At 31.7% G+C, this 26,164-nt stretch overlaps 3 protein-coding genes across 7 annotated transcripts in view; 2 read left to right on the top strand and 1 right to left on the bottom strand.

The window, feature by feature from the left end:
• LOC148608418 (RPA-interacting protein A-like) overlaps positions 1 to 8,901 on the bottom strand; it is a 19,619-nt gene extending 10,718 nt beyond the window's left edge. For 2 of the 5 annotated variants that reach the window (XM_088543815.1, XM_088543819.1), the window contains exons 1-3: positions 8,827 to 8,901; positions 7,164 to 7,250; positions 5,183 to 5,359 (exon numbers count right to left, since the gene is read on the bottom strand). In XM_088543815.1, the coding sequence (XP_088399941.1) occupies positions 5,183 to 5,359; positions 7,164 to 7,247 (261 nt within the window). In that variant the 5' untranslated portion in view covers positions 7,248 to 7,250; positions 8,827 to 8,901. Of the gene's footprint in view, positions 1 to 5,182; positions 5,360 to 7,163; positions 7,251 to 7,816; positions 7,832 to 8,608; positions 8,755 to 8,793 lie in introns of those variants that run through there. The other 3 variants (XM_088543816.1, XM_088543817.1, XM_088543818.1) reach the window with 3 other exon arrangements.
• LOC148608416 (inositol polyphosphate 5-phosphatase K-like) lies at positions 8,900 to 26,164 on the top strand. Its single transcript, XM_088543813.1, has 12 exons — positions 8,900 to 9,103; positions 12,118 to 12,222; positions 12,552 to 12,642; positions 13,486 to 13,602; positions 14,401 to 14,508; positions 15,003 to 15,070; positions 16,938 to 17,049; positions 18,288 to 18,397; positions 19,115 to 19,277; positions 23,114 to 23,269; positions 23,853 to 24,035; positions 24,748 to 26,164. Exons 1-12 carry the CDS (start codon positions 9,063 to 9,065, stop codon positions 24,757 to 24,759), a joined length of 1,266 nt encoding a protein of 421 aa, XP_088399939.1. The 5' UTR covers positions 8,900 to 9,062; the 3' UTR covers positions 24,760 to 26,164.
• Positions 19,292 to 23,110, top strand: LOC148608417 (serine-enriched protein-like). The gene has a single exon (XM_088543814.1). It carries the CDS (start codon positions 21,002 to 21,004, stop codon positions 21,701 to 21,703), a length of 702 nt encoding a protein of 233 aa, XP_088399940.1. The 5' UTR covers positions 19,292 to 21,001; the 3' UTR covers positions 21,704 to 23,110.

Genomic DNA, 26,164 nt, shown 5'->3' with positions numbered 1-26,164 from the left:
ACAGGTTATTAAGACATTTCAACATGATTTGAAGACAATATCATTTAAAATTCAATATTTAAAGATGTATTCAATGATTATATAAAATTTCAGTAACATTTCACTTCCAGTTTGTTTGTCTACATTACGCAATCTCGTTTCTTATAAAAACATCTTCTATTTCTTGGTCAAATCTTATATACTGATGCATAATACGCACCCCCATGCTCTGGAAATTATTTCTATGTAAAAATAAGCACATTATAGACATCAAAATAAGGTAGACTTTATTTTGACTTTTGCAGTCAAAGTGTCACACTAACTACCCCTGCCTACATGTACTTCATAAGTTCAGTGCTTAATTCAACATGTAAAGTCCAGACTTTTTGTAAACTGAACTTTTTGCATTTGCACTCCAGCGTAATAGTTTTCTATAGTTTTAGAAAAAAAAACCTAAAAATTATGTTTAACCTTTAGATTTAAAAGGTCATGAAATTGATATTACATTGTAATAATACACAAAATGACTTTCTCTTAAAACTACTTTCGTTATACATGTAGAAAGTGACCTTCAGGAACATCTTATGTACATTTTGGAAGGAGTCTGAAAAATCATACCGGTGGACCTGAGATAGCAGAGGTGGAGAGAGAGAGTCTCTGTTATTATTTTTCTTTCTTTTTTTAAATAAATACAATGAACAATTACACACTTATAATTATAGATAGTTGTAAAGTTCAAGGCTGTATTTGAAATGTTACCAGCCTTCTTAAAAGGAAATCTGACATATTTCCGCTGTGCAAGACATCACCCATTCGATTTGACAATTAATAAAGTATTATTTTAATTTGGAATTATTTCGGAATTTTTATATTAAATTACCAACAAAAATTATTTGTAAAACTAATCCTTACTAAGGGTGTTAGTCATGCTGACATGGCTAAGGGATAAGGTTACCGGTAGTTGGATAACAAAAGTCAAGGAAAACTTATTAACCCCCCCAAGCCATGAGGGCATGACAAACCCTCTTAGTAGGGGTAAGTTTTATTCATAATTTTTTTCTTATTTTCTTAAATCCAAAATAATCAAAATTCAAATAATACCTTGTTAAAATAATAATATGCACTACAGCTAATGACTATTTTGACGATTCCACTCACCCACCGAGGACAAGTTGTCCATGCTTTGCCCATCCTTAATGCCCACCGTCTCAGGTGGACAGTATAGTGTCCATGCCCACGGTATTCGGTGGATGTGTGATAACCTGTTGATTGGATTTAATCCATGATCGGCAATTTTATTACAATGTTCAAACGGTTGAAAAATAAAAGAACAATGTGTCAATCATTACCTTGACCATGAGAATCAATTTTCTTTCAAGTATAATTGGCCTCAAGCCAAAATTGTGAGGCCAACAGGTGTTTACATGTACTTAGGAATTAAGATAATTAGATTTTTATACAAAGTAAATGCTTTGAACTCTGAACTAAACACATGAAACTTTAACTTATGGTCTATAATTAACCAATTTCAGTATCGTGTCATCTCAAGAAAATTTGTAAGTGGGAAGATAATATATGATCCAGAAATATTGAACCGCATAGTTCATGAGTTTTCAAATGGCAACGGATTTAACCATGTATCATCTGAGCACACATCAGCCGAATATAGTAATGGGTGAAAATTTCCCCTCTTAAGTTGAATATGCAGTTAGTTCTTTAAGATTTAGCGCACAAGACAGTTGAAGGAATTATTTCTTCGTTTTTTTTCCCTTCACATAATTTTGACTACGATTAGTTCTGTTATTATATCAGTCTATACGAAACTTGTCAGACCTTCAGTCAAATCCGATAAAATTGCTGCCGGTTGAATATGCAGTTTGTTCTTTAAGATTTAGCGCACAAGACAGTTGAACGATTTGTTTCTTCCGTATTTTTCCCCTTCACTTAATTTTGACTACGATAAGTTCTGTTATTATATCAGTCTATACGAAACTCGTCGGACCTTCGGTCAAACCTGATAAAATTGCTGCTGGTTCGATAAAGATCGCTCCGATATCCGGACCAAAAGTCCGACATCATTTTCGTGTTTTACATCCGTCATCGAGTTGTTTCCCCTGAAAAATACAAATGGCCGGTCGTGTACGAAACTGTTGAAAAATGTCCTTTTTAAGGTATACGGAGGGTGCAGTGCCCGGCAAAGCAGTTACGATTAAAAGAAAATTGACTGGACCAGAAAAACTTCTTGCGGTCCAGTAAAACAGTAAGCTTTACAGGTCTGAATGTCCAGTAAAAAAAACAAAGTTTCACATAGACTGTCATATAAAACAGTAACATACAAATTATACAAGAAAGTCGAGTATTCGTGTACTACTTATTTTACTGACGAGTTTCTTACGTAATAATTCTTACGGGTGGCTTTTATATACTTTCGTTTTTAAACCAACAACAACAAAAATGCTTTAAGCACCTCAATTTCTTAAGCAAATTTGATAAATGCCTTTGTAATATCTTGTCCAATCATTGCTTTCCACGTTTCATCAATAGGTGTGTCCCTGTATTTTCAGCATGGCATAAGATTAATTGACATTTCGTTGACATGGCAACAGTAATTGATCAACAAACAATATGCCTTATTTGCATAGATAATAAGAATACTGAGTAATAATACACTAAAGTATTTAAAATTCTACACCTTCATTCTAAAACATGTAACTTTAGAGATCTACAGAAATATAAATATTGTTTTTTTTGTTTTTTTTTCATAACTGCTGATGATAAATCAAAATTTCAGACCTTTTGATTCAGACTTTTTAATTTTATTTAATTACCGAAAATCTTCGCATATCAAAATGCACTTTCGAAAATAGATTTTCATTAAAGTGTTTTATTTTGAAATCACATTATTTTTTTTAACATCTTCTCGAACATTTTTCCAGAAACATTATTATTTTCATTTCCGAAATATTCATTGTTAGTTTTGGAATATACAAACAGGTACATTGTAAATAACACAAGGGCAATCATATTTTTCTTTTAAATAATAAAATATTCACTGTTCTTGTAAACGCATGCTCACTACAAGCATTTCTTTTTTTTTTTTTACAAAATGTAATAATCTTGTTATGCATTAGTGATATTTCATATCATAGCCACCTAGAAATAAAATTATTCACTGTGTTTAAAACATTAACTTATTTAGTCGAATCTCAGTAATTGTACCGGAAATAGTGTGTATTATCTGTGTAATGTCACTACTTAATACCCAAGCGCGTGACACTTAGCCAATATACAGGAAGTGGTCGATCAACTGCTAATTAATGAGACGGCATTGACTGGTAATATTAAAGAATTAAAAGAAACCTAATTTAATTTTCATGATTACAGAAGTGTATTAGGAACACCCAAAGTGTTTTTTTTTTAAATCAAAATTTCGACATTTAAAACCTCTTTTAAAATAAAAATTGTGTTTGAATAACCCAAGTATGATCTAATATAAAAAAAATTAAAATTCTTTTAGTATGAATTTTACTGCTTACTATAAATAAAATAAATTAAACTAATTGGTATCTTAATAATATTAACACTAGTGTGCCGACTTCAAATGAAGTAGACCTTTTTCAGAAAATCTCCAATATATTTCAATACTAAAATGGGACAAAAATGAGATTTCATGTTTTGCGTTATTATGTCTTTCACTTGTAGTTGTTGAAATGGATACATTATAAATTATCATATTTGAGAGTAACTTTCAAATTTTAGCAAAATTTGTAACACCAGTCCTTGTTCGTTTCGATAATACATGAACATGTTCTTTCTCGAATTCCATGAAGGTTGCACTCATCATATATCTTAGTTTTTTTAATTTAGTTTTTTTAATTTATTTTTTTACGGTTGTTGACAAAAATTAACCAATCTATAACACCTTAATCTTAGTACACATAAACGTCTAATCATGATTCTTATATGTCTTCTCAGGTACTTCTAAGTGCAATTTTCTTATACGTGCATATTGATTATCCAGTTCTTTAAACCACACCCTCAATATTCCTATAATTTATTACCTGTCAGTCAATGATACTGCATCTTTCCTTAAAACCACACCCTCGATATTTAATTTAATTGATTACCTGTCAATCAAAGGTCCGAGAAGGAACACCTGCATCTTCAGCCACCATGAGAAATTCATAGCAACATGATGCAGTGCCGTAGAAAAAAGGAATGCAGTTGTAAATAATTGTATCTTTCATAGGGGGTTGCACACCCAATCTTAGCTGGTTTTCTTTAGGAATTTTAAATAGTATAAGCAAAGGGAGGGTGCACTTTTTCCATCATATGGCCGTAAAAGTATTAATCTCAGAATTCATCTTACAAGATTAATTGTTGTTTCCAAATTCATATAAGTATTATATACTATTAATACTACTAATATATGAACTATTGAGTATCTCTGAATACATTCTTATCCATCAACTTGATCAACATTACATCAAATTTTCTAATATAATGCAATTTATTTCTTGACAAGTTATAGCACTGCACTGTATTCCAACATGCCGCTACCATTAATTGATTAACTGTCAATTTAAGAGATCACATGGCACCTGTCAAAGGTTACTACGGGGAACTTCGTTGTAATTCATTTGTTGGCAAATGATCACGCTTCTCTGCTTTAATCCCCGCCCTACAGATATTTGATGACTGTCAATTATAAAGAAGCTCTATTGACACCTGTGAAATGTTTGTTATCGCAAGTTCATACAATTAGATATGCTTCTTATAATACAACAGGACCGTAATATTTATTACGTAAGAATGAGTTTTAATTCCGATTTCTGTTAAAACTAAACAAGATTTAAAAGTGACCACCGGAATGCGTGGGCAAAGTGGACAAAGACCAACCACGTGTCCACCGTGGGCCGGTGGGAACATGTCCAAGGATGGACACTTTTGTCCACCATTGCCCATGCCCACCGTGGGAAGAGGGAATTGTCAAAATAGTCGTTAGCCGTAGTGTAAGATTCTCTTATTTTTCATAAATGTAAAAACCCTTCAAATTATAATATCTAAAAATTTATATACATATCCTTGAACTGAGGACTGCTGGTTTTTAATGTGTGACTCTTACTACATGTATCAGAATGAGGTTCAATGCAAATATCTGTGTACTTAATAGGCAAAGCCTTAAATCTTATTGATTTCTCACCTCATCAGTTCTAACAGAATTTTCCTGTTGGAAAGATTTCTGTAACATTTCTAACTCCTCCCTCATCAGTTCATGTATAAAATTATCATTAGCATCCTTCTCATAAAGCTTGCTGTTAATGCCACGAAATCTGTCCTGGAATTTTTCTCTGCTTTGTCTTAACCTGTCTAGACATCTCTGTAACGGACAAGATTAGAAGAGTACATTTAGAGATGCTCTCAAGATATTCAACAATTAACATTGCATTTAATATGCAATGTAAAATAAAAGTTTAAAGATAAACAAATTAGTTACATGTACAAGTATGACTTCATTGTCTGAATGAAAGAGTGCTGGGTTCCTATTTCTTTCACTAGTTTAAAGAATGAGTGCTTATATTCAGATGTCTACTGTTTTCTAACCATGGAAAATCAATGTAATGGGATCAGTAAATAAACTGAATAAGTTTGAACTTGTGATGACAGAAACCCTCTCACTCAAAATTTTAAGTAAAAAAGGGTCATTACTCTAGAACAGTAATTGCAATAAACTTGACCTCTAGACATGTACAACAGTCACCAACAATGTGATAAAGTTGTAAAGATTCGGTTAAACAGATTTCATATGACATCCTGAATACTAAAAAAGTGACTAACAGAAAATTGATAAAACCCTTACTCATCAAGCAAAGGTACATTGGATTCCCGTTAATCGCATAACCTAATGGTCAGAAAAAAATGTCTTTTTCATGAAATGTTCTGATTTATGTTGTTATGTTATGCAAATATGTGGAATCGTTCATGTACATGTACAAGATGGGAAAAGTTTTTGTTCCTCAAGTTTTTATGGGATGAATAGAAATATGCAATTAACAGCAGGGGTCGCACTGGGCTTCACCAATGTCACACTTTGCGATTTTTTATTTTATCTGGCGACAAAAATAACCAGTTGGCAATTTTCTTGGCACCTAGGTTTTGTATATTAAAATTGATAGGAAGTTTATCAGCAACAGATATTCTCTTTAATTAAACAATTGTGTTTCACCTGGTCTGAGTTTATTGACCATGACCAATTTACAACTGAAGGCAATTAAAGGTAATTAGACCAGGCGACCGTGACTGACAATATCCTCACGGGAGGTGTCAATCAAATGTAAATATATTATTGAGCCAATCAAAACTCTCATCATCTGGTCAAAGGTAAACACAATTATGGCCATGTGCACTTGGCTACATACAAGCTTCACACCCCTGTGATACATAAACAGACTTACCGAACAACAGAATAAATTAAATCCATTTAACAATGATTATCCCATAAAGAAGTGTCTAAACACTTCGAAATGAAAGAATTGATTGAAGAAAATGGATGCCAATTGTTAACACTTTTGCCATGTGATTTTTTTGGCAGGAAAATCGGTAAACAAATAGAATGGGGATTCCCAAAATCTAATTAAGGAAATACTACTCAGATATCAAAATAATTATACAGGGACACAATGAATGGTCCAAAGTACAAAATGTAGTTTGCTAGAAATTTTATCACTTGAAAAAAAGAATCAAGTATGTTAAAAAATTTTTAAAAAATCAAATTATATTGTAAGATAAATTAGACCATAAAGGACAAAGGTGAACATATAATAAAATCAGGGACTATATGAGAATGGTTACATAAAGTCCTTGATAGAAATAAAATACCTGTTTCTGGAGTAATACTTTATTATTTTATGCATATAAAAGTGACAGACTAAAAACCTGCTTTATACATGCATCAAGAGTGAATCTTGGTACATGCATGTATGTCATGAATTGAGAAGTTGTTTAGATGAATTGACAAAGATAATTCATCAGTAGACTTAATACTATCATTTTTGGCACCCTTTGGCTCTAATTATGAAAACTGGCGACAAAAAATGGCAGCTGGAGCAGCCCATGAACAGGTATGTGATTAAGTGGAATTCACTGTATAAATATCTAACAAATATTGTTTGGTGCTACAATACCTTTCTGTAAGTTTCTTTCCATGGCGGTGTTGTAGCCTTGTACATAGCTCTGTGGTTCCTCTTTGTTTTTTCACTGCCTGACATTTTCTGTAAAATAAAGCAATCAACTTTGTAATATAGTAATGCTACACATGTATTTAACCACTCTTTGACAAGGTACATGTACATTTGTAATTAATGACCTCACCATTTCCAAAAACTGGTCAAACTTAATATTCATATTACTCCTTTTTCCTTGGACAAAATGATGAGACTTCTCACTTGGACAAAATTTCCGGACAAACAAGTGACTTTTGAAAAAAGTTGATAAAGTAGAGTAAATTGCTTAGAAATCATGACAAAAGCGGAAAGTAAAAAGTGTTGCAATGAATTTTCAGTTATATTTTGATAGAAGACATATAACTGCTTAACCTGTAAAATTAATCTGACACCTTTTATTACTTGTCAATAAAGTTTGTAAGTCTCATTCTAGTTTCAATTTTCTCACCAGAATTTCCAATTATCATAACATTATATTGAAATCTGAAGACCAATCTGCATTTTATTGTTTACTTCCTGAATCTCAGAACACTGCATTACAATGCAAAATGTTCTATTTATTGCCTTTCTTAACACACGTATCTTGTAAAATACTTTTTTGTTTAGATTCCTACAATGCTGTAGCAGTCTGTAAAAGTAGATTATAGCCCATTCTAGTGAGTCATGTGATGAGACTTCTCACTTGATGAGACTTACAAAAATCATGTACATACACTATGGGCATCAATGTATTCTTTAATTGGGAGAGACTCATTCAAATGTTAAAGGATTCAAGAATTCATATAAAGTCATCAAGTTAATTTCACTAAACATCAGCATAGAGTTCTGGGAAACTAAAAAATGTTATTTGTTTTGACATATTTGGCTACTATAGGACACAGTAGATGATTTTCTATAATTCTACAGGTCAGAGAGTAAATATCACCATCTTCAAGACACAAGCAACTTCTTGCCAATCTGCTCACCAAAATTTTATTCCTCAATGAAAATCATTGTATGATAGCTCATTTTATAGAAAAAATATCTGCTATCGGTCAAGCCATTTTCTCTTAGATTTTCAGTATGACATGTTTCACAGGAGAGGATGAAAACTCTGTTGGGGGTAGCTCAAATAATGAAAATCCAGGTGTATATATATAAAACCTCAAATAAATTGTGTTTTCGAGTAGTATAATTTCTCGCAATAAAACATTTTGTATCTAAACAGACTTGAAATAAGTTTTTTCTTGAAATTTTTTTTTATAAATATTCCAACACTTTCTAGCTACCCAAGGGCAAGGAAAGTCTGTACTCTGAAATTAAGTCATGTGCCTTTCTGACACCATATTGATTATTACACCTTGAGTATCAATAAAGTTTAAATTGATATTAGTTTCCTAGAACTTATACACTGTAATATGACATACATGAGCTAAACTCAGGTAAGCATTTACGAACAGAATTTCAGAAAGGACGACACTATATTTAAACTTATAATTATGCAAACGACACAATATCTGATTCCTCGGTGTGTTTGATGTGCTTAGAAATGGAACTGTTGGTTCAAAAAAGAAAATTTCAAAAGAAACGAAAGTTGTCCTGTTTTTCTAACTTAAACAAACGGTGCCAATAACCGCCACTTTACGTTTATTTGTCTTTGGTCTTTTCCCGCGATTATGTCTGTTCATAATCAGGAAGTTAAAATTTACCTCCCTTCCACACAGAAACCGATGACGTAGAACACAGCAGGTGCCCAAACAGCAGCAGGAAAATGAATTTGTTACTTGAAATTTAAGAAATACAATGTCATCGTGGCCAATAAATAATTGAAATTACATTCTTCTCGACAAAATGGAGTAATGGTGTTGAATTACGTTTATAATGTCGAATCAAAAGAAAGTAAACTCCACGAAAGCTGTCAGGTACGTTACAACTCCTACTGCCTGAGACAAAATCTTTTAACTGTTGAAATATCTGAATTTCATTTGTTTACTCAAATACTAAATAACAACTTCACAGTGTACTTAAAGTTTATGTTTTAAAATTAAAATACAACCACAGTAGGAGTGTTTACTAGATATAAGTCGCTGACCTCAGTTATAATATATTTTGAAAAAAAATACTGAAGTATCAGTAGTGGGATAATTCTAATAAAAATGGCCTGAACACATGTGATAAACACAATGTGGCAAACAGAATAATATGAGTTAGACATAAGACTGAAGATAAGAAAACAAGATGTCGCACAAAAAACTAAAGCACTAGCAACATCAGCAGTATGAACTCCCTTAAAAAAACAGTAGTGACAAATGCACTGGAAGGGTAGGCATGACCTTCTTCAAGCAGCTTCATCAGTGTAACCCATCATACTGCAAGTGATTATAATCCAGCAATTATCAAGCAACAATAATGCAGCACGACTGGAGTCACTAATTGGTCCACTCAATTCACACTAGTGTGATACAGAGTGGGAAACATCGCTCGCCAGCTCACCAAGTACGAGTAGATGTGTAATATGGCAAGTTATCATTAGCAAACACTTGTCAATTTGGCAACATCATTTTATTGGCGAGTTCCAAGGAAAGTTAACCAGCCAACAGGTTATTTAGTAAAACATCCCTTAAAATCATACATTAGAAATATGTTCCATACATTTTTAGATGTTTAGCTTGAATATGTCAAGTGAATTTTGGCATGATATGTACAATTTTATTGACTTTTAAAGCATTGTTTACAATCTGCCATTTTAATTTCCGGTAAATGGGATGTGCCAAAACCTACGTGACGGTCCCGATCTCGTATTAGTATTCAAATGAAATTATCTGGGTAATTTAAGATATGTTACCGTGCAAATTAGTTGTTATTGTCAAAATAAAAATGAACAAGAAGCAAATGATAAACATTTTCTTGTTCATAATCATGAATCTGTTGAAATATAATTATATTTTTAAAATATGAGTTCAGAAATGGAGTACTAATTTTGTTACTGTAAAGTACATGAAAAACTTCAATGGGAGGGAACATTTGAAAATTGAAAAGTTTTTGATAAATTTAAAAACAAATGAAACCTTGATGAGCTGCAGTTAACAACACTTTTAAAAGAGTCATGGTGGTACTGGACCATGTTGAAAACATGTATTCATAACTCACTGAAGTAAATTTTATCCTCAATATTAATTTAATTTTTGTTTAGTTTGCTAGTTGAATTTCTATTTGGCTAGCAAGATCAATTTTCCACTAGCCAGAATGGCAATTCGGAAAAAAAATTACTTTCCCACACTGTGATATCAGTAGTATGATGTGAAAGATGCAAGAGTGATCAAGGGAACCAAGGTTATAGCGGTAATCAAAAGAACACAGTCCAGGGACAAAGACCAGACATGGAAAACAGACATACACAACAAAGAACATAAAGTAACTAAAATCATACATACAAAGTAACAAAAACAATTGAGCAACTGGGACTCCACTAAAAACTGGGAGCATGGACCAAGTGCACCGGTAGGGTAAGCGTCCTCTGCTTTTCTAGAAACACCTGCCGAGTTGCTCATAAAAAGTCAAGTCCAGGGTAGACAAACAAGGAAAGGAAAACTATGCAATGTGCCAAAATTCCTTGAAGATTTGAAAGGAAATGAAATGTTTTTTCTGTATAATTTTAATGCCTTCACATAGTAGTCTGATGTATAATTGTAGCTCCTTTGATTTGTTCCAGTTTGTCATAGGAGATACATTACTGCAGCTAGTAAGGGTCAAGTTCAGAAGGTATAGGTAGTCTAAGGATTTGATGCAAGAATAATCAAGGGAATCAAGATTCTAGCAGAAATCAAAAGATTGTAATCCAAGCACTAAGACCAGATATGTAAAACAGATTAACACAACAAAGAACATAAAATAACTAAAATAATACATACAAAGTAACAAAAGTAAATGAGCAACTCGGACTCCACTGAGAACTGGGAGCATGGACCAGGTGCACAGCATCCTCTGCTTTTCTACAAACACCTGCCAAGTTGCTCATAAAAAGTCAAGTCCAGGTAGATGAAAGAGGAAAGGAAAACTATGCAACAAATCCAGTCTTGGTGAAACACCTTGGTGGTCTTGTGGTAGCATGCTGTACCATTGAGGTGCCATACCACCAAAGGAAGGTTTGGATTGATTTTGTAGGCTATTACATAACATGAACCGTTAAATAAAATTATTGAAATTAGAAACCAAAAAAGGGCGAGGAATAAGCATTTTCATGCAGTTGGGACAATAGGTGGAGTATAATTCAATTGGTCTCTTTGAAATTGTAGTACAAGGTGCCATACCCCAAAAGGATTGCTGGGATTGATTTTGAAAGTTGCAACATAAACTGACAAGGAATGAGGGACCACAAAAGGGACCATAAACAAGCATTTTCCTGATGTACAATAAAAATTTGGACTAAATGTGGATGGGTCACATTGAAATTTTACCACAAGATGCCAGATGCTCTAATGAAGGCTGGGATTGTTTTTTTTGGTTGTGGTTATTGAGGAATAAGGTGGCAAAAAGGGGCCACTTCGATTCTGGTCAAATTTTTTCCACGTGTCAAATATTTAATCACAATCAAAATTCAAAGCTGTATCAATCTTGAATGGTATATCCGTACTTGCCCCAGCTGTTGAGGGTTTACCTTTATGGTTGAATCAAGCAGCGCCCCGCAAAACATTTTATTCGGTTTGGGCAGTTTTCAGTTTTTTTTAGCTTCAAAATAAACTAAAATTGATATGCATGTACTGTAGCAGAGGTCTGATTTAGACAGGTAACTCATGGTTTACTCAGTGTTCTATTTAGACAGGTAACTCATGGTTTACACAGTGTTCTATTTAGACAGGTAACTCATCGTTTACACAGTGTTCTATTTAGACAGGTTTTACTGTATATTCTAATTCTATTGTAAACTGTATTTCAGACTGTTATTGGTGACATGGAATGTTGGAGACCAGAATTCTACAGCAGATTTTACAGAGTTACTGAAACTTAATGAAGACCCACTGCCTGATGTCTATGCAATTGGGTAAAAATTATCATCTTTTCGTTTGTCATATTTTTTCTTAAGACTAAGAAATAATGTAACTTTTAGCATTAGTTAAGGGCTTTCTTATCACAACTTTGATAAATATATATGTTATACATGGCATTAGAAAACAAAACTTCATTTTGCATTTGCTCACCTTTCTTTTTCTGAAGAAAAATAATTACAAAGGATCAGTTGTTTACTTTTTTTTTGTTAAAATTATTTTTTTTCCAAATTTTGAGTGTTAAAGAAAAACAGGTAATACACAATATACATTTGTGCATTCTTGGTTAATATACACTCACATTCATTTTGTTATGTTTATAAAGGTTGCAGGAGATGACAAGTGGAGATGACCACAAAAATAATGACTGGACCAAGCACCTTACAGAAATATTATCACCTAGAGGTTATTTTAGGGTATTTATCTTAAAGTATGGCTTTATAACAGAATTAGTTAGACCAAGATGTTTCATTATTTTTGTAGTTTTTTCATGTATAAAATCCATTCTTTACACTTACCCTGTATGGTCCTATATTGTGATGGGTGTAAAAGAAGTGAACCCTACATGCTTCATATTGTGAAAGGTATGAAATTGTCATTCGTGGGTATAAAGTTTAACAAAAAATATGATTTTTTCTTTATTTTAAGTTAGTAATAGGGATTTAACTGCAAAAAAATGCCTATTCTTTATTTAGTAAACTTTGCACCCAATTCTGGACACTTCATTTTTTCAGCTGTGATGAATATGTATCATTTGACATTTGTGATAAACTACATCTAACTATTTCTTTCAACTGCATTGAGTAGACAATGAACAAAAATGAGAGAAATAGATTTTTTAACACTGCATGGTCAAAAAAGAATAAATTTTAAGCAAGCTGCAGATACTATGGTATTATTGAGTTAGGTGTGACATGTATAAGACAACCAATCAAGAATCGATTTTTTTAAAGAAATGAAGGATGGGACAAAAATATTGAATCAGAATTTTTTCAGAGAGTAAACAAATACTGACATTCAAGTGGATCAGTTATTTTCCTGCACTGTATAATTTGGAAAGAATTGAAACTAATGTTGATGGTACTGTTGTCAGAGAAAAGAGGCATAATTTGTGGTGACAGATTTTGGTTTCATTTGTATTTGAATAGACTGATATTTTAAGATGGTGCTCGTTGGTACAATGCATTTTACAAAATTTTATGAGACACGTAAATCAAGTTCTATGTTTTGCTGGTTTTAAATTTCTTATTGGTTTTTAGTTGAAGTCTGTAAGAATGCAGGCCATTTTGCTGGTGACTTATGTAAGGAGAGAAGATATTTTGATGTATACACACATAGAATCAGAAATATCTAGGGCAGGGATGGGTGGATGGTGGGTAAGTCATTACTTATAACCAGTAATTAGGCTGTTAATTATACATTTAGCAACATTTTCTAAAATTTATATCTTGTAATATTTTGGGCTTCTTTGGTTGAGAAGTCACCATTCAATGATGGCCCTTTAATCTTTAAAAGATGATCGAGTTCACAATTGCAAAGAGTTATCAAGGGAACTAAGATTCTAATGGAAATCAAAAGAATGTAATACAGGGACAAAGACCAGACATGGAAAACAGACAAACACAACAAATAACATAAAGTAAAATAGTTATTTACATCTTATTCCTTCTTTATTTCAAGAACTGGTTGATAATATATACAAAAGGGTCAAATGTTTCAATAAGGTTTTACATGTATCTTTCCAACTGACAAAGAATATCTTTATTTTCCGTATCAATATTTCAATCCTTATTTCACTTACACAAGTACTTGGATTTTTACTTGGATTTCACTACCATGGAAGGACTTCAGTTCTGGGGTACTCATTTTTGTAGTTTTTGTGATGAGGTCAAACCATGAATCTGAAGTTCTTACAAAATGTCAAAGTGTAAAACTACAAAAACTTACAAATATAAAAATCTTTGAGCTGAAAAAAAATGTTGACATTTTGTAAAAAAATTGATATCAATGAAAATAAGTACTTTTCCTGTTATTTGTTTCTTATTTTAGGGTGTTCCTTGTCATAAAAACAATCATGTACATGTACTTTATTTGTATTATCTTGAAGCAGCTGCCTATTGATATTTGATAATTTGAAATGTTTATTAGTTTCTTATATGTTTATTTGTTACCAGGGTAACAAGGGAGGGGTTAGTGTACGATTTGATATCAATGGTGTCAATTTGATCATTGTTAATGCTCATCTGGCAGCACACATGGATAATGCTACGGAAAGAATTGAGGTAAACTGATACGAAAAGAATTAACCTTTAATTTAGAAAAATACATGTACCAGTACAAGTTTTTTTTTTGTGATTTGTTTACTTTTCTCAGCATAGAAGGTACAGGCACAAATTTACTGTGAGTAATTATACTGTACATGTATAGATATTGTACATTGAGTCAGAAAAGGAATGATTTTAATATCAAAGGATATTTCTTGCAAGAAATAATTTTTTTTCTCGAAAAGTTGGCACCAAGAACAGTTTACATGTTTTACTGCGGAGAAGTGTGATATCAGTGAGTTGATGTGCAAGTTGATAATGATTTCATTCCATGTCGATGCAAAATGGAGTTCACATGATTTCTACTTAGATTGGTTTTGCTGGGAACTTTAACTAAATACATTACCTGTTTGCTTTGATATTGCAGTGTATTTTTATACCCTGGTTAAAAAAAAATAATTGTATGCATTTTTGTTTACACATATTTTAGTTCCTTTTTATCCAATTTTCAGGATTTCCATACAATTCTAGATACCCAGAAATTCAGGGACAAGGATGTAGATCATATTCTAGACCATGAGTAAGTGTATTATTAGCTATCTACCGACAAATTTGGCCAAAGGGTACTTTAATTTTGTTCTCTGAATCTGTTAGTGTGGCATATGCTTGGTTATGCTTTCAGATATTCATTTGACACTTTGTGAACTATTTATTTATCACAGGCTACAAGATTAATTTGAATTTTCGTATTGGTTTGTTGATTTTTTTTTTTAAAGAATGCTTAATCAGTTTTCTGTGCTGTCTTGTGAACAAATCATGCATTCTATTCTCATTGACAGACTTTTCCTTTATTAGGGGACTTTGCCTTGCCATGCAATACTATCAGAGTACAGAAGGGGCCTTAGGTTTGCATGCTGGAAGTCTTATAGTCACTCTGTCAATTTGTCAGTCAGTCCAGCAAATCAATTTGTCAGTCAGTCCAGCAAATCAATTTGTCAGTCCGTCCAGCAAATCAATTTTCTACACTTTTTGTTGCGTGCTTGCTGATATACATTGGATAATTGGTACATTGCATTACCATTACAAGTTACAGATCAAGATTAATTTTGTTCCAGTCTGTTGATTATTTGCATAGTTATGGCCCTTGGACAGAAAATTACTGCGAAAACTTAGTTTACCACTATTTTTTCATCATTCTTGCTGAAAGACATTTCAGTTTTGGTACACTGCTTAAACATGACAAGTTAAATATCAAGTTTAAATCTTATCTGGTCCATTTATTATTTGATAATTAGAAAATTAATACAGACTCATCTCTTCAACAAATTATGCATGAAGTTTGCATTCTTTTCACTTCAAATGATTATTCTTCCAGTAGGGGACTTAATTTGCCATGTAAAACCTGTACGGAATGCTTGTATTATTTTCTTTTTTCATTATCAGTATGACATTCCTTTAGTAATCTAAATACTACCAGATGCTACTTGGTTGTTTTTCTGTTGTTACATTTTTTTATTTTTTTCTATATACATGTATAAATGTACATGTATTAACTTATATTTTTTTACCTATTATATTAAGACATTGTAAATCAAAGGAATCCTTGAAATAGAAATAGTCACCAAACTGACAAAGTTCTTCCTTCTCTAGTTTAAAATGCTTCAGTGATGACCCAGTATTTTTTTGTACAAAAAATATCCTTCAGAATGATTTTTGGTTTGAAGGGAATTTCTCAAGATAAAACATGCAAAAATTAGTTTACTTTTCATACATACAGTCATGCCAGCTGCTGTTTTGGAAAAGCTGTCTTATATGTAATTTGAAGTACTAGTATTGTTTTTAAAATAGTATTGTACCCTCACTATCCCTTACAGGTGAAAAATAAGCTTCCAAAATTCCTGGAGGATTTTAAATTTAATTCCTAAGGGTCTACCTAGTGAAATTAGAAATCTCATTTTGGTGAAAGATTCATGACCTAGTGCTGTCTCTAATTGGAACACCATGGTAAAGAGATTTTTTTTATACATATAATATTTTTCAGTGGACTAACTTACAGTTAGTTGAACTTGGGGTAAGGTATTTGGTATGAAGTAGTATTTTGATGTTGGCAATGTATAAAAAAAGCTGAGCGTCATTAAATTTGGAAGCGTTACATATATACATATACAATGTACATACTTTTTTGTGAAGATGGCGTCTGTCTGTTTATGTACAACTTTTTAATTATGGTTGTCTATGACACTACTTATCATAGTGGCTCTATGACAGCCACTTGATATTTTTTTTTATCATTGGATTCAAAATTTCCTGTTCGACAACTTTGTTTATATATTGACTGTTACAAAGCTGAAAGTCAGGATATCCATTACTGAAATTTGCTCACAATTTTTCAAGTTGAAATTTTTATACTTTAGATTTTACACACTTTGTTTTTATATCTCTTTCAGCTATGTTTTTTTCATGGGAGATTTAAACTTTAGATTAGAGAATACTAGTAGAAGTTTTGTGGAACGTGCAATAAGATATGATGACATTAAGTCACTTATGAAATTTGATCAGGTATGTTGTCATAAAACTGTATTTTTATTGATAATGACCTATTTTAACACATGATCAAGGATCCGGAAATTTTGACAGCCCATGCCGGTCATTTTATCAAACTTCAGCAGATGTTTGGGTCAGATAAAAAAAAAAAAAAACATTAAAAAAACTTTTTTATGTAGTTATGTTAAGATAAATATTGGAATATTTGTTATTTCATCACATAGTCTGTCTTTTACAAAACATCAGAACCAGTGAACGAGTATTGTTTCGACCACACATAGACATTCTAAGAAGTAACCTAAACAAAACATCGTATCTCTCAAATCCGAGTTGATTATTTATTAAAAAAAATCTTGAATACGTTTTGTATATTAATTTAAATGGTCTTTTGATTCTGTGTTAAAAAAATTCAATTGATAAATTAATAATTACAAACTACGACTGATTCCTAGTTTCAGTACAATGTAAAATGATGGACTTGTCAATCTTTTTCTTAATAAATCAAGTAATATATGTATGAAAATTCTTTGAGTCACTTCAATTAATTCATATATGCAATGGGCTGCATGTGCACCCTTAATTCAATTATGCAATCAACTAATCAGTTGCAGGTAAATCATAGTCATAGATTGCTAAAATTGACACACACCTGTCAATTAATTTCCAATAAACAATTAGAAGACAGGTAGACAGGATGTTCATACTCTAATAAAACCACACAGATTTATTTATGAGGATTGACATTTTTTTTGTCCGATATTGGAAAATGGTCGTCAGTCATTTGCAAAATTTGTTGGTCAATGACCGGCATTTTTTACCATTTCTGGACCCTTGATCATGATATATTGGCACTACAAAGTGATATTAATCATGAGTGAAGTCTGAGGCCAATATCAAAGTATAGATATTTAAATATCAAACATCCATAATATGGGGCAAGTGTAACATGTAAGAGGACGTAGTTATAACACAGAACTGCTTATAAATAGAAAGATATGCCACTGAAGGTCCTTGGTCTTAGTAGAGTTGAAGCAACTTACCTGTGGACCCAAATTTTGAAACCTCCATATTGGCACAATCAAAGCTGCTGGGTCATTTCAATTGTCTATTTACAGAGGATTTCAATTTTTTATAAAAATTACTACCCGCCAAATTTCCTTTACAATGTATATGTTACAATTGAAAGTACATTTAATGTTTTTACCAAGTTTCATTTTACAGAGACTGACTCTTTAGTGTTGTATTATTTTCAGTTAAAAGAGTGTATGGAAGAAGATCTGATATTTATTGATTTCAAGGAAGGGGATATTACTTTCCCTCCAACATATAAGTTTGACCCTGGAACAGATAAGTATGATACAAGGTATGGTTGGTCATCATCTTATCTAATCTTGTAAACAATTCATGTTTTTGTTAAAACAGTATGTTTTGGTTAAGAAAATTAAATTTTCCATTTACATAGAAATAGAAATCATTTTTAGAAGGATACATTTCTAGGTTATGAGTTAGAAAATATCTAGATAGGTAATACATTTAAAATGGAAGTAATGTAAATGAAAAAAATTATCTCTCAAATGTTCAGTCAGATTTCCTGAGACTGTAATATCGTGAAAATATTGAGTCTTCTTGTTTGGGAAAAGCGAGTCAGTATATAAAAAAAAATGTGCAGCATTATCTATTTTGTTGTCATTTATTCACATAAAAAAATCACAGCAATGCCACGTCCATCAATGTTTCTTGCTTTGAACAATATTTCAACTTAATATTATTTTAAGTTTGAACCGATAGATATGTTTATTATTTTAAGTTTAAACCGATAGATATGTTTATTATTTTAAGTTTAAACCGATAGATATGTTTATCGAAACATATTGAAAATATAAGTATTTATAATGATGAGTTGTATGTTGATAAAAACAAAACAACAATACATGTATGTCTTACCAACACCCTTTTTACTTGTTTTGGCCAATTATAAGTTTGAAAACATCTGTTGCTAAATTGATTTTACTGAAAAAAAATAATCCCAAAATATGTTTGGTATGGCCTTATCAGACTGAGAAAATATATATTATTTTAGCGCTAAACAGAGAATCCCAGCTTACTGTGATAGAATTTTATGGTATGTCCATGAGGACTCCTTTGAGAACATCACCCTGAAGGCCAAACAGTCATCCTATCAGTCACATATGTCCTATAAACTCAGTGATCATAAACCAGTATCAGCCATGTTTGAGATTCAGGTTTGTAGAAATTACTTAAGCTCCATAGGTACTTTAATGATCATGGGAAGGGGTTTTTGCAGTGTCTAATTTTTGTGAGGAAAAACTTTGATCCAAAGTCTAGTTTAAAAAGAATCATGCAAGCTAGACATGCACCTGCAAAACCCAGTACATTGTTGGTTAAATGTCAAACTGAAAAGCCATAAACTGTGAGCCAAATTTCTATAAATTCATATTTCTGACTTTTGTAAATGGTTCTTTTCTATGTTAACAGATATTGGGTTTTATTATTCGAAATAGTTTTCTGGTGACCACATCAAAGTAGGGCTCAAGATATGTTTCAATTCTTAAAACTTGATTTGACATTCAATATAATCTGATATGAACCAGGGTCTTACACATATACATGAAGCTTTTATTTTAAAAAGAATAATTAAATTATACTTACTGCACTTTTTTGAAAATTTATGTTAATAGCAATATCCTTTCCAATCAGAGGTACTCAGCCTTCCTCGTGACAGAGAAGAAAAACCTTTTTTTTTCACTGAAATTGCTGAGTAGTTGTGGATGGGATAAAATCATGCCAAATTAACAGCAGCAGAATGTAAATAATGTGTATAGATAAACATTTCTTATTAAATTAATCCCTGTTAATTACTGGTAGAAAGCAATACACATTCGTAAAACACAATACACATTCGTAAAACACAATACACATTTGTAAAACACAATACACATACGTAAAATACAATACACATAATGTACTTAACTCTCTAAAGATAAATACAAATTGCCTGAAGGTAAAACCAATACTCAGTAATAGGTTCAGCATTAACTTCAATTCTTGTATCTAACAAATTTCAATAGGAATTGGTGATAACATTACTTCCCATTGGAGAATCAATATATCATGGTTCAGGATTTAAACAGTGAAAACTAAATTTCTATTAAATTTTATCTTTTATTATTAACCGGTATAAATGATTTTTCTAATCAAATGAGAGCTATTCATTGAAATTTTTTTAGAATAGAAAAACTCTAAAACCCAATCCTAGATTTGTAACATTATCTATAAAAACTGTATGATACTTTTCAGATCAGTGTGATATGCATAGATACATTTGCAGCATGAAAGCTCTGAAGTTCAAATTTAACAAATCTTGTTTTTTAATTTATGTGCATTTGCAGTTTTATACAAAGTTAAATATTTTTCCCTACTTTTAGATAAAACATACATCCTATCATGACTTGCTTGTTTTATTATATATGATAAATAAAAATGTGGCTTAACCTAGCAAAATAAAACAGGATTAATTTCATATTTGAATATAAAAATTCAATTGTATTAAAATGTATAAATTTAGACCTGACACCTTTGGGATAAAATTTAGACTGTCACTAAATATTGACATTGTCATCAAAACTTGATTGATTGTGTTAACTTGCTATAGCATTATGATAATCACATTACAATATAGTAATTAGTAAGAAAAGCTCATTAATCAATGAGTAAATTAAACTATTGTGTATCAATAATAACCCCAAGCTATAGCCCAGCTAACTGCTCTTTAACTTGACACTTTCATCTCTATGTCTGTAATTCTCTGTCATATTTCACACTCTTTGACAATGTGGAGTAAATCTGCTCATGGTTATTACCATAAATACAGAATTTTACATAGATCAAAATCATAAACATTAATACACTGAATCAGAAAACATTTACAAGAATCAATAATACAACCATGGATATGTATGGGTCTACCTTAGCCTTAGTTAAACATGAGGAAGTTATTGATGGTTATTCATCTGGATATGACTCTCTGCCTTCTGACTCGGAATGTTCACAGAGTCATAACACCAGACCAGTTCCTGCCAGGAAAAACAATGAAGCAGTCAAGATCAAGGAGAAAATGTCTTACAGAAATGCACAAGTTCTTACTCAGCATCTGAAGACAATTTCATCCATTCCTGAACTCTGTGATGTGATTTTTGAGGTTGGTGAAGAAAAGGTAAAAGTTCATGGGGTCAAGACAGTATTGGGTACAAGAAGTAGAGTACTATACAACCTCATTCTGAAGAAACAAAGGGACTCGGTATTCAAAAGTAAAGCTGATAAAAAGAACAGGAAAACCCAAACTAACACTGACAAATTAACCATTGTTGTTAAAAAGTATGATCCAGAGGACTTTAGAAAAATTATTCAGTTCATACATTGTGGTTCTATAGATATAAACAGTTCATGTGTTGCTGGAATATTGTGTGGTGCGTCACAGTTTGGTCTGGATGACCTTGAGATGGCATGCTGGGACTTTGTAAACCATTCTATAAAATCAGGGACCATTTCAAAGATTATTTCTTCTGCCAAAAGATACAGCCATCAAAAGACAGGACAAAAGTTGTTGGAGAAGATATTCAGTTGTACAATGACATCTGTAGATTTATAATGCCCATTCATGAATGTGTACTGTAAACTATTAGTGCTATATTTGTGTATATAATGTAACTGATTCAGAATGATTCATAAACATTTGAAAGAGATACAGTAGTTTATTTTTATTTGATTACTTATTCAACCATATAAGGAAAAAAATACAATTTAATACTAAACACAAAAGACTCGCATATTTATTGAAAAATATGGAACTATCTTGCCCGTCTGACACTTTGAAAATGTTTTGTTCTTACTCTCTTTAAGTTCTAGTATCTCTCCTTCATATGCAGTCTTTATTGATCTCCTCCAAGATGAAAAAATGTTCAGTTTAATAACAAGACAAATAAAAAAAGATACAAATGAACTTAATAAACACAGTATATAAAATAATTAGAAACAGATAAAAGTACACCATTTACAATCATACAAATTTCAAATTAAAAGGGAGATAACCTAAGGTTGTGGTTACTTACCTCACATTTCACTGCACCTGATATTCTGGTCAAAGAAAATAAAGCTCCTTTGTAACTGTTGAATTTTTGACATTTTACACAGTCACGAAGAATTGCTGTCATGTGATGCTCTCCTAATCTGTCATCATTATCATCTATGAGACACTTGGTTTTTTAATGATGACTTGAATATTGATGGGTAGAACTTGATGTTATTTTACAACAAGGTTTCAAACTATAAATGGAAGGTTGGTGTATAATTTTGGGGTTGTGGCTGTAATCGTTACAGAAAAAGGAGCCAAAAGGGCTAAAAACTAGAATTTCATCAAATGAAAACTACACAACTCAAGTTAAAGGATATGGAGCTTGATGTTGTTTGACTTATTCGTTGATTTTGAAGAATTGTCTTTGCTCAGTTATAGTTTTATTACTTTGTTGTCAGGGCCTTTCAGAGCTTACCTCAAGGATTGTTTACTCTTGTTGAAGTGGCCTTTTGATGATACTAATTTGGATTTAGGTGATATGCTGATGCATTTGTTGTTTTTTCATATCTTTCTTTTTTCCACTCCATGATATTGAACAAAAACTTTCATACCTCAAAGGTCAGGCTGGGATTGATTTTGCCTTTTGGAGGTTTGGCAACTTCTTTTGGAATAGGTTCTGAAAAGGGCCAAAACCCATAGCATGAGTAAAAATGTACAGATCACTTTGATATTGGTCCATCTGTCATAAGGGGATGAAATCTTTATCACAATTTTAACAATTGTTAAAGTTGTGTCTAAAGATAGAAGGGAAAAAATATAGAGATATGCACTCATATTCTCCCCTACAAAAAGCTAAAAATAAGCTTGTTCGTCAAGCATACACTAAAGATGCATTCTTCCATGTTCAAACTGATTACACACCCAATCTTGACCATGCATTTCTAACTGTTATAAATGATTGAAGACTAAATTTTTTTTTTTTTTCAGATCTACAAACATCCTCCATTCCCATTACCTGTAACATTCCTCCATTTAAACTCTTCATGGAAAAGTGTGACTGAGGTAGACATCCATTACAGATTTGATATCAGTCCAGAGCAAGAACACCATCCTAAGAAATGGGACTGGATTGGTATATTTAAGGTACATTGATCACCATGTATTGATATATGAATATATCATGCTTCATAAAAACAATAAAGATTCTATTGTAGAATCAGCACAAGATATTTTGGTAAATTTTTTTTGCTCGTACCCAGCCCATTGATTAGATGAATGATGAACCCACTAGATTGATCACTCTGATATATTGCTTCTCAGACAGACTTTGTTTTCCTCATTTGCCAAATTAATACAGTACAATACAACATCACACCTTTAATGTGGGATGTTACATCAGAAGACCATATTCAGAAAAAGCATCACCCTCAACTGCTTCTCAGGTAATATATTTACTTCATGCAATATTCCGGTCTAATACCTTTATTACAGGTGCTATATGTGTAATAATGTTCTGTGTAACAAGAATTCAACTTGAAATGAGAGTGACTAACTGGAGTAGTAGTACCCCAAAATAAAAAAAAAATAATAATTTAATTATCTCTCTTTGCAAGCACCTGCAATGATTATCTTGCTAATCTGTCATCAAAATCCATTGAACCATTTAAAGTTTGATGTTTCATCATTATTGTTATGTCTGCCTGATTCTTACTTGGCACTGTTTCAGGAGATGTTTACTGGTATGAGAGACTATAAAGAATATAAGTATGTTTTCCAAGGAACCATACGTAAGCCTGATGGATGCTCCTGTGTAACATTCCAGAACCTATCTCTAAAACCAGGCAAATATAGACTATTTTATGTCAGTGAATACAAGGATACATTATTAGGGATATCTGATGTCTTTCAGGTCAGTATCTGTGTTCCTTTAAAAACCTTTAAGATATAAATCGAAAGATTAATTTTTAGACTCCCTAGATCAGTTGACTTTACTGATCAGGTGTAGATAGTTGAGGTACTCTTTTTTCATCTTGTGTCATTTACTCCTGACAAAGGCCATAATGGCAAACATTTGTGCTTCCCGTTCATTGGTGCTTTTTTATAGGCATTAAAATTGGCAATCATCTTTTAACATGAACTAAGGTTTAACAGTGTATTATTATATTATTATGTCTATTTTTGTCTGGGACATATCAAGATTACTGTTCAAGGGTACTTTTTTCTTCTGATGAAATTTGGAATTGACAAAATTTAAAATTGGATGCCTTATCACATAAATTTCTACACTGACAGATATTCTTAATATCAATTTTACAAATCTCCTGCTCAGATGGTATATTTGCTATTTCAAAGCTTTACACCTCTGCCACACTCAGTATTTAACCCCGCCTCCTTATACAAATTAGTACAGTACAACAGAAATAGCTTCACAGATTTATAATGAGTAGTGCTTACGTCCTGTGAATTTTTTACTTCCTGATAAGCAGAGCCTGGGTGCAAAACATAGTAAATCAGAAAGCAGTTTTAGGTCTGTGGAGGATATTGCAATTTTACTTGAAGAAAACTTACCTGAAATAAAACAGTTCACAGTTGCATTTTAATTTTTTTTAAATATTTTTCAGGTAGTAAAGTAGGTCTACCATAGTTACTATGAGATCAGCATTAGACGATACATGCACAGGAACAGCTCATTATTAATGACCTCTATGGCATTGTGGCAAACGACGTGTTAATTTCAGACAAATAATTTAACTGTTTAATTTATACAGTTGTTTATTTCTTATCTATTTTTAATCAATTTATGATATAATTATATTTTTATTCCAGATCTAGATAGATTAAAGATAGTTTTATAATGATAATGATTTACATGTAGATTTAGAAACATGTTTATACTTGGTGAAATGGTGAATTATTGTGTCAAAAGTACGCCTTTTAGTTGTTTTATAATTACATGTAGTTGATTTTTGCACTTCTTTACCTGTAAAAGGTGGAGGGTGGGTAAGCTTACATATTAAGTCCCTTTTGGGAAATGGATGACCATATAAAAATACATAGTTTCAGTGTCTTGTCAATTTTTGTCTTGAAAGACAAATATCTTGAGTTTTTTTTTACTTTTTTCTAATGATAAAAATAAGTTGTTTTAACAGTACTAACATACCCGTACATAGTTGTATTATTCTTTTTAACACATTGATGTTTAAGATTCAAAAATGTGCTTTCTAATTTCATAAATACATGTAATTGGTTTTTTTTTAAATTAACCCAAAGACAAATTAACATAAAGAAGTGGTTGTGTTAACCTTGTCTAATGAAATAATTTGCAATATTTCGTCAAGTTTATCAGGTAATTTTGTCAGTAAAACTTTGGTTTTTCAGACAGCAATGACAATCTTTTAAAATATTATCATAGAGTATATGTACCATTTACCAAACTTGTACTTTGTCATGAGATTTTTGTTCCTAGATTTCCTGTTTTTAGTTGCAGAGTTATGGGATTTGAAACACCCAAAAAAAGGCAATTCTTTATCCCCGTTGTTAGCCTTTTATCATACTTTAAAGTATGAATGTTTTTATTACTCAGTATCAAAGTTAAAGGCAAAATTAGTTGTTGTGGGTGGTTGTTCATTGTAATGTAAAAGTCATTATTGTAAATTTTAAATATTTTCTTAGCCTAAATTTTGGGTTTAACATTATTCCTGCTACTCAAACAATACTGTAATTCCATGAATCATACCACTTTCAATATTGGTGTTGAATTAGCAATTGGTGTGTGTTATCATCTTTTCAATCTTGCCAAATCAGATCAAAATGAGCAATAAGGGAGATAACTTTAGATATATAATGTATTACAAGAGATTACATTCTGTATTGGTGATATTTTATACATTGTTTTGTGTAGCTATTTTATATTTTATGTATACATTACTTCTTTCATGTGCCTACAGTATCTTTTATGGCATATTTTATCTTTGTTAAGAGTACTTTCATGTGTTGAAGCCAAAAAGATTTTGTACTATAATAAAAGTTTTCATTTTA

Source organism: Perna viridis, chromosome 9 (genome assembly GCF_037379345.1).
Source record: "Perna viridis isolate PV_CMFRI_1.1 ecotype Kerala chromosome 9, ASM3737934v1, whole genome shotgun sequence".
Classification (NCBI taxonomy): Eukaryota; Metazoa; Mollusca; class Bivalvia; order Mytilida; family Mytilidae; genus Perna; species Perna viridis.
This window is presented reverse-complemented; position numbering and strand designations above follow the sequence as displayed.